Source organism: Carettochelys insculpta, chromosome 2, assembly GCF_033958435.1.
Source record: "Carettochelys insculpta isolate YL-2023 chromosome 2, ASM3395843v1, whole genome shotgun sequence".
Lineage (NCBI taxonomy): Eukaryota > Metazoa > Chordata > Testudines > Carettochelyidae > Carettochelys > Carettochelys insculpta.
The window spans coordinates 107,894,655-107,907,144 of NC_134138.1; the positions used below are offsets into that span (position 1 = coordinate 107,894,655).

Sequence of the window (12,490 nt, forward strand, 5' to 3'; positions counted from 1 at the left end):
ACCTGTTTCCATTGAAGTCTATGGGAGCTTTCCCATTGATTTCACTGGGAACAGAATTGGGCACTAAGGGCTTGAATGGGTAGTCCTCCCTCAAAATAACCTTCCACTGCAAACGCAGGCACTAGGTCATCTAAAGCTATCAGCACGCTCATAAAATAAGTTATTTCAAAATTTTCATCAATTTACCTTATTGGTGCAAAACTTATATATAAATAAGTACACTATGGAATATTTAAATTAGCAACTTACCTGTCCCTTTCTTTGTTGCCCCAGCCAGCTGTAGGATGATTAGACTTGCTGCAACTGAAAGACAAAAGTATATGAGCCACAACCCACATAATACAATATATGAGAAAGCAACTGCAACAATGTCTCTCTAAATAATATGATTTAAAGACCTCCACAGTATAAAAGCAGACTGTTTCTTGGTGATATTACAATATTCTTTTATTTTAAGTCTATTTGCAATTTATAAGTTTATTTACCCTAATAGACATGTCTAGGTAAAGATGAAATCTCTTTAGTTTAAGGAGACATTTCCCCAATGTTTGGGTTCCCTCCTTTGCCCCCCTTTCAATATTAAAAAGACACTGGTTACCAATATGTATTTATTTATGTTCATGACTTGGGATAAATAAAAAAGCAAGTACCTGCTATGAACAAAGCAAAAAGAAAGACGTGATAAAGGACTGATGACACCAAAGTCTTGGTCCAAATATGCTTTCTTTAACTTCTGGCATAAAGACACGGCTGGCCTTATGGTGGATGGCATTGGGTGACTGCTCAGGGTGTTGTGGTCAAGAGACAAGGAATGGATTATGCGGTCATAGAAGGACGCTCAGGGCAACGTACAAGGGCATTCAGGTGCCAACAAACAAATTCTCCCAGGGGGGCATTATCTCTAAGGCCAGCCCTGCATAACGAGTGCTTGAAAATTAGTATGCCTGCACAGGTAGTTGAAAAAAAAAGATTTCTCCATCATTACCAAAAGCATCTATGAAATTTCATTTACAGGGATTTTTCTGGATGGGGGGTGGGAGAAATGGTAAATCTGGTTTATTTGAACTACCTTACAGAGATCATTGTTTTTTGTTTCAAGAAATTTGAAATAGTTTGCAGAAAACAGGGAAAGGGACAGCTCAGTGGTTTGAGCCTTGGCCTGCTAAACCTGGGCTCGTGAATTCAATCCCTGGAGAGGCCATTTAGGGATTGGGGCAAATAGATGTCAGAGGTGGTGCTTGGTCCTGGCAAGAGTGCAGGGGACTAGACTAGATGATCTCCTGAGGCCTCTTCCAGTTCTAGGAGATGGGTAACTCCAATCATTTATTTATTTAAAACAATTCTGAAACTGGACCAAAATGTCTCTATCCATGGATGCAGATTAAATCTAATAAGACTCAGCGAAGTTTTTCTTTCCATAAGTTTAAGACACTGATGCTGCCTTCAGCTTCTGGAAATTGCAGACTAGTTGTTAAATATATGGCACTTTAGATTGGAGAAGACCCACAAGTAAATACTGGGCCCATTATCAGAATGAATATTGTTCTTCAGAAAAGCAAAGAGATAGTTTCTTCAGAGGAGCAAAGGTCACAAGAAATCACAAAAAATCATCTCTTGATGTTGATGGTATCTACAGCTATCCCCTTGTCTTGGATCACGTGGAGAGGATCATGACAATATAATATAGAATAGCTACAGCAGTACCTGTAATGTTCACATCTTTTCTGAGCTAATCTATTTGGCATTCAGCCTGGACACATACAAAGACTGTATGGGTTTTTAGTTAATAAATTAACTATTTAGGGAATAAAGATTGAGTAACCATCCTGATTATTTTAGATCTATTGGCTGACATTGATACTTCTGCAAGGAGAATGTTTTGACATATTCATGGATCACTGAAAACTTAAATGGGGTTGTTTGTGAATATCTTCCTTTGTTTTTGTCCTGATTACAATTTCCCAGTGCTAGCTACACCAATAACCCTTTCACACAAGGTTTGACGCTGTTTTCTGTTGTATCACTTTTTGTGTCCAATGCAAATGGTATAACTTAGGACAGTTGGAGTATGTCTACACAGCAGTGTCATTGCAAAATAAGCTATTCCAAAAAAGATATTCTGAAATAGCTTATTTTGAGATAATGCTGATACACAAAATACATTTCTAAATGGCACTTAGCTATTTCAACAAACAGTGGTTACACATAATAGGGACTATTTCAAAATAAAGTCATTGGGTGCACAACGGCTTATTTCAAAATATCCTGTATTCCCTACGGTTGCATCTACACTACATTCACCTTTTGAAAGAGGAATGCAAATGAGGGAAATCAAAATGCAAATGAAGTACTGATTTAGAAATCTCATGCTTCATTTGCATAATCTCTTCTGATCATCTTTTTGGAAGGGTTTTTTTTTTTTTAAAAAAAAAGCAGTGCAGATAAGGTTCTTTTGAAAAAAAAGGTTTTTTTTCAAAAGAACCCTTCTTCCTGAAATAAAATAGATGCAGCCTGTCTTAACAGCACCTATCTCAAAATGTCTGTTTCAAAATAGGGGCTATTCTCATGCAATGAGACTTACCTATTTTAAAATTATTTTGAAACAGTAGTTGTACTGTATTGTGTGGACACTAGAAAAGTTATTGCTTTGTAGAAATACCCGAAAATACAGTCTGTGGTTCTTTCAGTTTCCTGATTCCACACAAACCTGTATTTCTAAGTCTTCTGACACATCCTCTATTTCAAATTTTGCAGATGTTTGAGGAAAAGTTTAGTCTCAAACAAAGAAAGACTGATGTGATGAGAAAACAATGAACTGAGAGCATAACCACATTACTTATCAGATCCAGCTTTCTTGCTGGATCCCCAGCTGCTACTGGATATGCAGGTGGTTATCAATTAAGAATGTTCTATATCATTTGCGCTTAGAAAGAGAATTGCTGCATTTTCAGGCATAGATTTTACACACCATCCTTACCAAAACATGTTGTACATAAGACTACACGTTCAAATAGCTCAGAATCTGAAGCTAGTGCAGAATGCAGCTGCCCATACACTGAAGTTGTGGTCCATGCAGGAAGCGCATGGCAATTGTGTCTATGATCTCCAATGGTTGCCAGTGAACTTATGGAGAGTATTAAATGATGCAATGATCTGCAATATGAAATTAATTGCAGAGGCTCTTTTTTTGTCATCCTGAATTCATGTCAATTGCAATCTGAGGTGTTCAAGTAAGTAGTCCCATGGATAAAATGGGAGGAATCTGCTGACAGGCACTCATGTGAGGAGCCAAGTCCTTAATATTCCCCATCCTCTACCTTCCAAGACCTAGATTTGGTGTCCCAGTTTGCCCTCATTTTCTCCTGGGGTGAAGACCAAATATTGCTTGAGGGGGAGGTTTGAAAGATATGTGGGCAAATGTCTTTTTGGCTGGGACATCTATTTATTACTTTTCTAAATCTATGTGCATATGTTCTGAGAGGTTGGATCTGTGCACTTTCTGAATGTGAGTAAAATAGCATCTGAAGGGTGCGTGCTCTGCAAAGAGAATAGGATTCCTTATGAGTCAATGGAGAGAGGGTATGGTGGGTTTGGTTGAAGAACAACCTAGTAATCTTTTAGCTCTCTCAGAAGATGCCACTTATTAGGTAAGTGACCCCACTATATCCTTACAGTGTACTTTTCCCTGGAGGACCTCAACACACATCTCCAGTTGACATCCTCGCTATACAGGTGGAGGAATGGAGCCGCAGAAGTCAGGTACCAGATCTCAGGTGCCAGGGACACTGTTGTAAAGTTTTGAGGTGAACTGAACTCACTTAAACTCCAGTTTTCAGTTCTAATCACTAGAAACTATGCTTTTTAATTTACTTAATTTCAAAATGGTGAGCTATGCTTACAGTTTGGGATGATGGTACAGATAAACCCTAAAAACAAACTTGAATAAAAATAAACAATGAAAACTTGAGGAGACTGCTTAATCTTGATACACTATATCCTACCTAATTGTAGTGTTCAAGGGAAGCGATTGCTCCCTTTACTTTCATTGGAGCAAACTAAACTTGGGCTTTTAAAGCCAACATCACAAAAATATTTATATTGCCCCAACAATCCACATTTTTCTTCAGTTCTTAAAGACATATGCAAACTGACCCATTAAAACTTCAAGGCAAAGTCAGGAACAAGTATCTGTCAAGCAGATTGACAGTACATGAGTGCAGAAATTTCTCCAGAGAAATATGCTTATCTAGCAATGGTTAAATTTACTGGATTACAAACAATATTGTGCATATTAAATCAGTTGTAAAACCTGATCCCTTCCTCCTTTTCTCCGCTCTTATTGCAGGAAAAATACAATATTTCCCACACTAAAAAAAAAAAGCCAAAAGAAGAGTCTGATCTTTCAGTTCTTACTGAGGCAAAACTGCTGGTCAGGGAGTTTTGCAAAAAGGAAGACAGCAATGTGAGCAATCATATAGGTTGGTAATTTTTAAAAAAATCAAGGTCCACCTTATTTCTTCATCTCCCTCTCTCATCACCTCCCAAGCCTCATCATCTAGTCTAATAGTAATCAGGCTTATTAGCACTCCTCTGGCGATGGACCTGTGAATATTTCCATTACATATCCATATTTGAGGAGGTTTCTTATTCTGCCCTAACAGCTGCTGAAGAATGTGACTTGACAAGATCTAACCTCGTAAAGAAATTTAAAAACAGGACAATTAAATATATTATTACTATGTTACTAGTTAGACATATCTTTAACAGGTATTATTTCAGGTGCCTCAATTTAAACCATCAAACCTTCACAACCCCTCCCCCTTTTCGAGACGGGGGGTTTGAGCAAATGTCAATTTCAGGACCCTCCACAGCTCTACTGTGCAATAGGCCCAATTAAGATTTTCCCCACAAAGCTCTCGTTTGGAAAGAGTACTGAGGTTGTTTGTTTCACACAGGTTCGGTTTAGCGAGTCCTGCTCCTTGCGCTCCGGACTATTCCTGGTTTCCCAGGTCGTTATTACAGAGTGCGTAACATCACCAGTGCGCTCCTCGCAGCCTTAAGGGAACTGTGCTCTCCAGCAGCGGCGGGAGCTCCTGCTACAGCTTAATTGGCTGGCGATGGAGAACGCTGAGAACCCTAACCAAGATTATGGCTCCTTTCCACGCGAGCTTTTCAGATCAACGCGGAGCCCATCCTGGCACAGAGAGCAGCCCCCACTCCCCGCCCCGTAAAATATCTCTTATGGGGGCGTGATGAGAAAAATAACAGGAACTTCCGAGTTGTGCCTCGGACGCTATCCTTTAACCCACCACTTTGTGTTTAATTGGTTGGAGGATCGTGGGCCAAACGTGGCTCTCGGGCACACGGGGGCTAATCCGGAGTGATGCCGTGGAAACCAGCGGAGCTGCTCCGAACTAAACCTCGGAGTGATTTAGAAGAGCAGACCCGAGCGCTGTGTTTGCAGCCCCCTGGCCGCGGGGGGCGGGGGGGGGGTTAAGCCCCAGAGTTAACTAGAAGCAAAGAGCTGAATCCAGACTGGAGTAGTGCCGGATGGTCTATCCTATACTAGAAGTCCTGTGGCACCTTAGAGACTAACCGATATATCGGAGCATAAGCTTTCGTGGGATATATCGGTTAGTCTCTAAGGTGCCACAGGACTTCGTGTTGTTTTTGAAGCTACAGACTAACACAGCTGCCTCTCTGATACTTCTCCCCTACTAGCCATCAGGCGCTCTTAAACTAGTTTGGCACCCCACTGGCTCCTCCGCACCTGAGTCTCTCCGCATAATCCCGGGTCAACCCACACCTCCTCACGGCCGCACACCCTGAGCCAACAACTGCGTGAGTCCCCGCAAACTCCGGGCTCCCTCTGCACCTCCTTGGGGTGCGCTGGCTGCCTTGGGAGGGTGGGAGAAAGTTGCAACCCAGGCCTGCGAGCTGCGAGCCTCCCCTCGGTCCACTTTCCAGCGGGCTACACCTGGAAGAAGGCGCGGGGGGGCGGGGGGGATGTTGCCTTGCCCAGCCGAGCAGCTTCAGGAGAGATACTCACTGTGGAACAAACTGCGCCCATGGATCATGTCTGTTCCGTACACAAGGGGCTTCGATCTCCACTAATTCCATTTAGCTACGGGAGCCTTCCAGCGGCGGGGCGAGGACGGGCAGAACAGGCGAGGCCCCTCCGCACCCAGCGAAGGGCGGCAGCGGGGGCCCTTCCCCTCGCCTTCAGAGCAGCCCCATCACACCAGCACCCGCAGCCTCCCGGTTGACTCATCCGAAAAGCAGCCGCCGGGGAGCGCGGCAGGGAGGCTGCCTAGCTGGCGGCGGCGGGCGCTGGAGACGAAGCCCGGGCGGCCAGCGCATCAAAAGAGGCGGCGGCAGCCGCGCGGAGGGGGTCCCTCGCCCGGCTCCCCCGGGCCACGCGGAGCCCGCAGCCGGGCGGCGCCGCTGCCGGAGGATCTCGAGCCCAACGTTGCCCAGCCCTCCGGCTGCCTTTGGTGCATGGGAGGAAGGATTAATGGGTCCGTCATCAGCTCCCCGGGCTTGCCGCGCTGGCGGGTGGGGGGCGGGGAGGGAGCCTACGGGGGAGGGGGCCCGGCGCTTTACCCGAGCGGGGATTTAGTCATAGCTGCGGGCAGCGCAAGCCTCAGCCGCGGGGCGAGCCTCAGCGGCGCCCACGGCCATCGCCGCCAGCCCCGCTCCCGGCGCGGTGCAGGGTCTCAAGCGGCGCAGCGCGAGCGGCCGGCGGCCCTGGGCTGGCGGGGGGGGAGCCGGCGGCGGAGGGACTGGGCAGCGCTCCCTCACTCCGCCAGTCCGGGGCGGAGAGCCGAAGCGGAGCCGGCAGGTTGCGCCATTCATTCCCCGGCGGGAGCGGCGCGGGGGCGGGGGGGGGGTGGCCAGGCAGGGGAGGGGGTCCCGCCGTCCCGCCCAGCGCTCCCCACCCGCCGAGGGCAGCGGTCCCGGGAAACCCGCCCCGGGCGGAGGCGCCCGCCGCGCTAAAAGTTTAGCGGCGCAGCCTGCGGCCGCCCAGGCCACAGCCGCTCCCCTCAGTGCCCGGCGAGCCGGGGACGCTCCGCCCCACCCCTGCCTTATCGCCCCCCGCCGCGCCGCGCAGCCAGCCCCGGGGCGGTCGGCAGAGGAGCCCCGGGGGGAGCAGAGGAGACGGGGAGGGAAGGGCAGGGAGACAGCAGCCAGCCAGGGAAGACGGGGCGCGCAACTGCAGTCTCCTCCCCCGCGCCCGGTCCTGCCCGCCGCAGCAGCCCTGGGCGAGTGCGCCGCGCCAGCGCCTTCAGCCCTGGGCGGAGGAGAGCGGGGCGGGGGGTTGGGCAGGGGGGACAGACCCGCCGGGGTTCCCCGAAGCGGGGAGAGGGGAGTGTTCCCACGCCCCCACCCCGGCTCCTCGGCACCTGCTGCAGCCGCCAAGCAAGGGAGGGGAGGGGCGGGAGGGGAGGGGAGCGCGAGTCGCCTCCTCCTTCCCCCCCTCTGGGAACGCGGGGGGCCGGGCTGCTGGCGAGGAGAGGGAGCAGGGGAAGAGCCCCTGCTGCTCAGCCCGGCTGCCCGGTCTGCCCCGGCGGCGGCAGCGACTCAGCGGGCTGGGGAGGGGGCCGAGCTGGAGCAGGGAGCGGGAAGGTCACGAGCAGGACGTGGACACGGAGCTGTCTGCAGCCGGTGCCGATGTGGCAGGGCTGCTGAAAGGAAGGAGCCCCGCGGGTCGGCCCTGCGCGCCTGTGGGGCAGACAGCCTTGCAGGACAACGCGGGCGGGGTGTCTCCGAATCAGTCGCCTCCTAGCCCGCCCCCCCCCCCCCACACACACACACGCGGGATGGCGGCGGGCAGCTGTAGCAATGTAACGACTACTGCGGGCCTGCGCTGCGCTCCTGGCCCGGAGGCTGCGCGCGTTGCGCGGGAAATCCAGCCGCGGGAGCTGCCGCGCCGTGCGCTCTCTGGCCGCTTAGCAGCGGCTCTCATTAAGGCAGGGCTCTGCGGTCTCCTGGGGACGCCGAGGGGGAGCCCTCACGTGAAGGACGAGGCCAGCTGGCTGATGTCACCGCACGCCAGCCGGGCTGTAGGACACCCCCTCTTTCCCCTTCCCTCTGCGCAAGGGCCCCGGGAGAGCTGGAAAGTCTCTGGCCCCAGAGTGAACGCCCGCGCCGGGCACGAGAAGAAGGTGAAGTCATTTGGTCGACGGGAGTCGCCTGTCAATCCTTCGGCTTGTCCTGTGATTTACATTCCCGCCGGGCGAGGAGCCGCGAGTACGTCAGCGCACGGCCGGGGACTCAGGACTCCAGGGGAAGCCGGGCTGGCGAGCAGAGGGGTCGCTTGGTGCTCCTGGGTTTTTCTCTTACTCACCTTCCTAGAGGAGAACCTGAAGACGGCTGTTGTTACTGTTCCTCCCCCTCTGGGCTCGCTCCCCCTTCCCAGTCCAAAGGAACCTCGTCTGCCGTGTATTTGAGAGTCAGCTGAGGCTCAAGTTCCATCACGCCGATGTGCAGAGTCTTGCTTTCATGGACCAGCAACACGTAGCGCGATGGGAAAGGGAGGGTTGGGAAACGTGCTGTAATAAGGTTGTTTCTAAGCAGATTGGCCGCTTCTCCTGCAGGGCAATGCAGGCAGCCACATGGCTAAGTTTCAAGCGATAATTACTTACAAAAGCTTAAGGTACAAGTAGACACAAAACAACTGATGCTGCTGGTCTGGTGGGAAATGTTCTGTGTCACATTTCACAAGGCTAAGCCTCCATGCTATCTCTCTGGCTAAATTCCTTCTCTGCCCCTCCATACAGGTGTTTGCTGCCTTAAAGCTCTCTTGGCCTCTTCTTGTTCGCATACCACCTGGGGTGGATGCTGTGAACTAAGAAAAAAAAAGTAACGAGTCTCTTCCCTTAAGGAGCTCTTAAGGGGAAGACATGCAACAAGTGCAGAATGGAGACTGCTCATTATAGCCAGAACGCTGCACAGAACAGCTGGGGTTTGGAAATCAACAGCAATGAAGTGCCAATCACTGTGGGCTACCTTATGACAATATTTTATCATCTCAGGAATTCTGTGTTTAGCTTAGATGTTCTAAAGAAAGAAGTAGTATGTTTCTACAACAAACAGCTTTTGAACAAGTCAAGCCGGTAGAGGCAAAATATATGTGGAAGTGTCATAATGAGAAGCTGGCACAGATCAGTTTCTGGAGGAGTAGATGCTTGTTGGATAGCCTTGGAAGACTCAAAGCCATTATAGTAAATATAATGGAGTGAACATAGTAAACCTCAAGCCACTCTAGTAATTTTTACCTTGTCTCTTGATTGGTTAAATGTTTTATCTAACATTTTGCAGCCTACTGCTGCAAAACCTATTATGTACATAGGAAATGTATTTAGACAGCCTACACTATCTACATTATCTGAACTTAACTATCCATCAAGTTTCAGTAGTAAACTGAAAAAGGGAGACTTTCCTTACATTGGTTTTAAGAAGCTTTTGGAAAACCAGTGGTAACCATAATATATTTATTTCCCATGGGCAACTCAATGTGGGGTTAGAATCTTGTACATCTTTCTCTGTCAAAACTTCATTGATTTCAAATGAAAAAAATTCCCTTAGTAATATCATCAAGATTTGGCCCTAGTGTAAGACATTAGGGTATAGCTAAGTTTTAGATGAGTTGTACTGATTTTGTTTAAAATAAGTAGTCCTATAGCACCTTGAAGACTAACATTTGTTAAGTAATGAGCTTTCTCAGGTAAGACCCACTTCAGATTTTCTCAGATCCCCTCTCCAATCCAAGTATCAGTTTATCCCACTAGCCTGGTTTCCTCCACCTCAGTTCTGCCCCAGGTTTGTCTTCCAGTCTCTCACACCTTGTTCCAGTTTCCCTGATTGCTACTCCTCCACCCTTCAAGACTGGCTTTTCATCTTCTACATTCCATTCAGGCAGTTGCCTCCTTCTCCATTCTGCTTGGATGCCAGCAGCAGGAGCACTGAGAGCAGAAGACAGACCTGTTAAGAGCAGGGAGACAGTGTCCTTGGAACCACAGGAGATCCTGGGCAGCCAGGAGACAACCGCAAGAAAAGTTGTGCTCAGACTGTGTGAACCTGGAATAGAGCATGCCCAGTACAGATAGAATCTTCAGAAAATTTAGCTGGCAAACTCCAGCGCGTTGCTACTATACAACTGAAAACAGATATTTAGAGGTGCATGGCTTGCCCAGATTTTCATAACGTTGGCAAAACACCCACATATTCTTCATGCCAGGGCAACCAAAAACTTCAGCCCTGCCAACTAGCCATGGAGACTCTCCCACCCTCATTCTGAGAGCCCGGTGAATCATTTTTATGAAAATTTCCAGAAATACATTAATCTTTCAGCAAAACACCAAACAGAAAATTGCAGCCCAAACAGCTGAAGTCTGCAAAAGTTTTCAGGAATTAAAAATAGGATCTGATAATGGAAAGTCTCATGGAACCTTAACTTTAGTTATTGCTATCTTCATCATGCACCAGTGTTATCCTTGTCCTTTCCTCCCCACTTGCAACTTCCTTCATCTGTTTGGTACAGCCACTTTTTATACCTTATTGTAAATTAAACCTCACCTCTGTCTCTCAGTGTGTGCTGTCAGATTCCCAGGTCCACATGGGCAAAGGTCAGTCACGTGGATCAGGTTGCAGGATAGAAGCCTTAGATTTTGTGGGGCAGATATTATCTTTTATTAGGTGCACAACATTTGAGACAATAGGATTCTGAATTAAATAATAATGTGAATTTGCAGTAGAAATAAAAAAGAATAATAAAAGTTCATTCTGTGGCGATTAAAGCATTTCATGGGCAATAGGGAACAACTAAGCTCTAAGACTCAGCAAGTGGTTGATTATGTTTAATGTTGATAAAAATTGATACAATATTTTCTGTGAAAAGTGATATTTTCAGTAGTACTTCTGGAAAGATTTTCATGCTCCTGAAAAATAAAAAGACATCTAGCATCAGTTCTGGACAGTATTTAATTTGAGATGCATATCTGGTCATATTGTATTTGTGCAGATGTGTGCAAGAACTTAGCAGAATTCAGTCTAAACTTGAGTAATATTACTATATGCTTTGTGAATTTAGGAAACAATGAAAGTAATAGCCAAAACAATCTACATTGGGACTGATAGAAGCAGAAACAATGGAAATGTTTTAATATATTCAGGTCTTACTACATTAATTCCCTTTCAAAAGGGGAACTTTATCAGTTTGGTTGATAAAGATGTTAATGGCACTTTAAGTAACTAACTGCAACTGGAAAATTCTCTCCTACTCTCCATTTACAGGAAATTCATGATATTTTTTTAGGTTAAAACAACATAAACAGTGAGAGAAAAGAACAGGAGTAACGACAAGTTATGACTCTCACTTCTATGAGAGTTAGACCCTAGAGGACTTCTCTGGGGTGTGTAGCTTATTCATCACAAAACCCTCCCAAGATAATTCTCTGAATAAAGAACCATGCACTCAAAATCTGGAAAGAATCATAGTAAATAAACCGAAGAAGCATGCTTTGCAGTAGGGATTTGATATGTCAGTATTACATATGCATTTAAAAACTGAAGCTATTCATATTACACAAGCCCTTGTGTACCAATAATGTCAATAACTCAGCTCAAAAGAAGCATTGTGTTCAAAGTGTGAACAAGGAAACAAAATACAAACTATTTTAAATTTTTGCTCTTTTTGATGAAAATGCCCCAAAATCAAGTTTAAAAGAAAAACATATTTCCAGTTTTTTAAGGAGAAAAAAAAATGTCCTAACTTGCTGCACTTTAACACGCAAGAGCTGCATTGACACTAGCATGATCTTCTGAAAAATAAACCTAAAGCTGGGGGCTCTTTTGAAAGACCCCACAGAGCATCTACACACTAAATGCATTCTTTTGAAAGTAAATTGAAAGAATTTGGCCCTTCCAGTCCCACATTAGGAGGAGTCCCCTGTTTAGAAAGATTCTCTCCAAAGAAAATGCATGTAGATGCTCTACAGGCGTCTCTGAAAGAGGAATCTGCCCTGGCACCAGCCAGTTTCCATGTGGAGACACCTGGCCAGTGGCAGTGAAACTCTATGTCTTCTGTGTCCAGCTGTGTTTATAGACACACAGACGCAGACCTGTGGCAGGGGGCTGAGTTCATGGCTGAAGCAGCCAAGGCACAAGCTGTTTGGAACACTCCCCCATGACTATACTTGCAGACCAGCAAAAGCCACACAGCCAGCAGCCTGCTCCCCCAGGAGTCCTAGGGTCCCCTCTCAGAGCCCTTCAGGGCTCACAGGATGCCAGCCAGCCCCGCCCCCTACAAAAGAAGGGCCCCCTTCTGGATGGAGGCAGAACTCAGGGACCTTCTGGGCTTCTGGAAGGAGGAGGAGGTCTTTTGGGAGATGGGAGGCAAGTGGTGGAACACTGCCACATTCACCTGCCTTGCAAAAGGACTGGCCATCCGGGGATACCCTGCCTGAAGTCAGCAGTAAAGGAAAGGTGC

The 12,490-nt window shown here is 47.4% G+C and overlaps 1 protein-coding gene across 1 annotated transcript in view; it reads right to left on the reverse strand.

The window, feature by feature from the left end:
- The window catches only part of NETO1 (neuropilin and tolloid like 1), a 159,801-nt gene that overhangs the window by 93,803 nt on the left and 53,508 nt on the right, over positions 1–12,490 (reverse strand). The window contains exon 6 of the mRNA XM_074985452.1: positions 250–303. Coding sequence (XP_074841553.1) covers positions 250–303 — 54 coding nt within the window. The remainder of the gene's footprint in view (positions 1–249; positions 304–12,490) is intronic.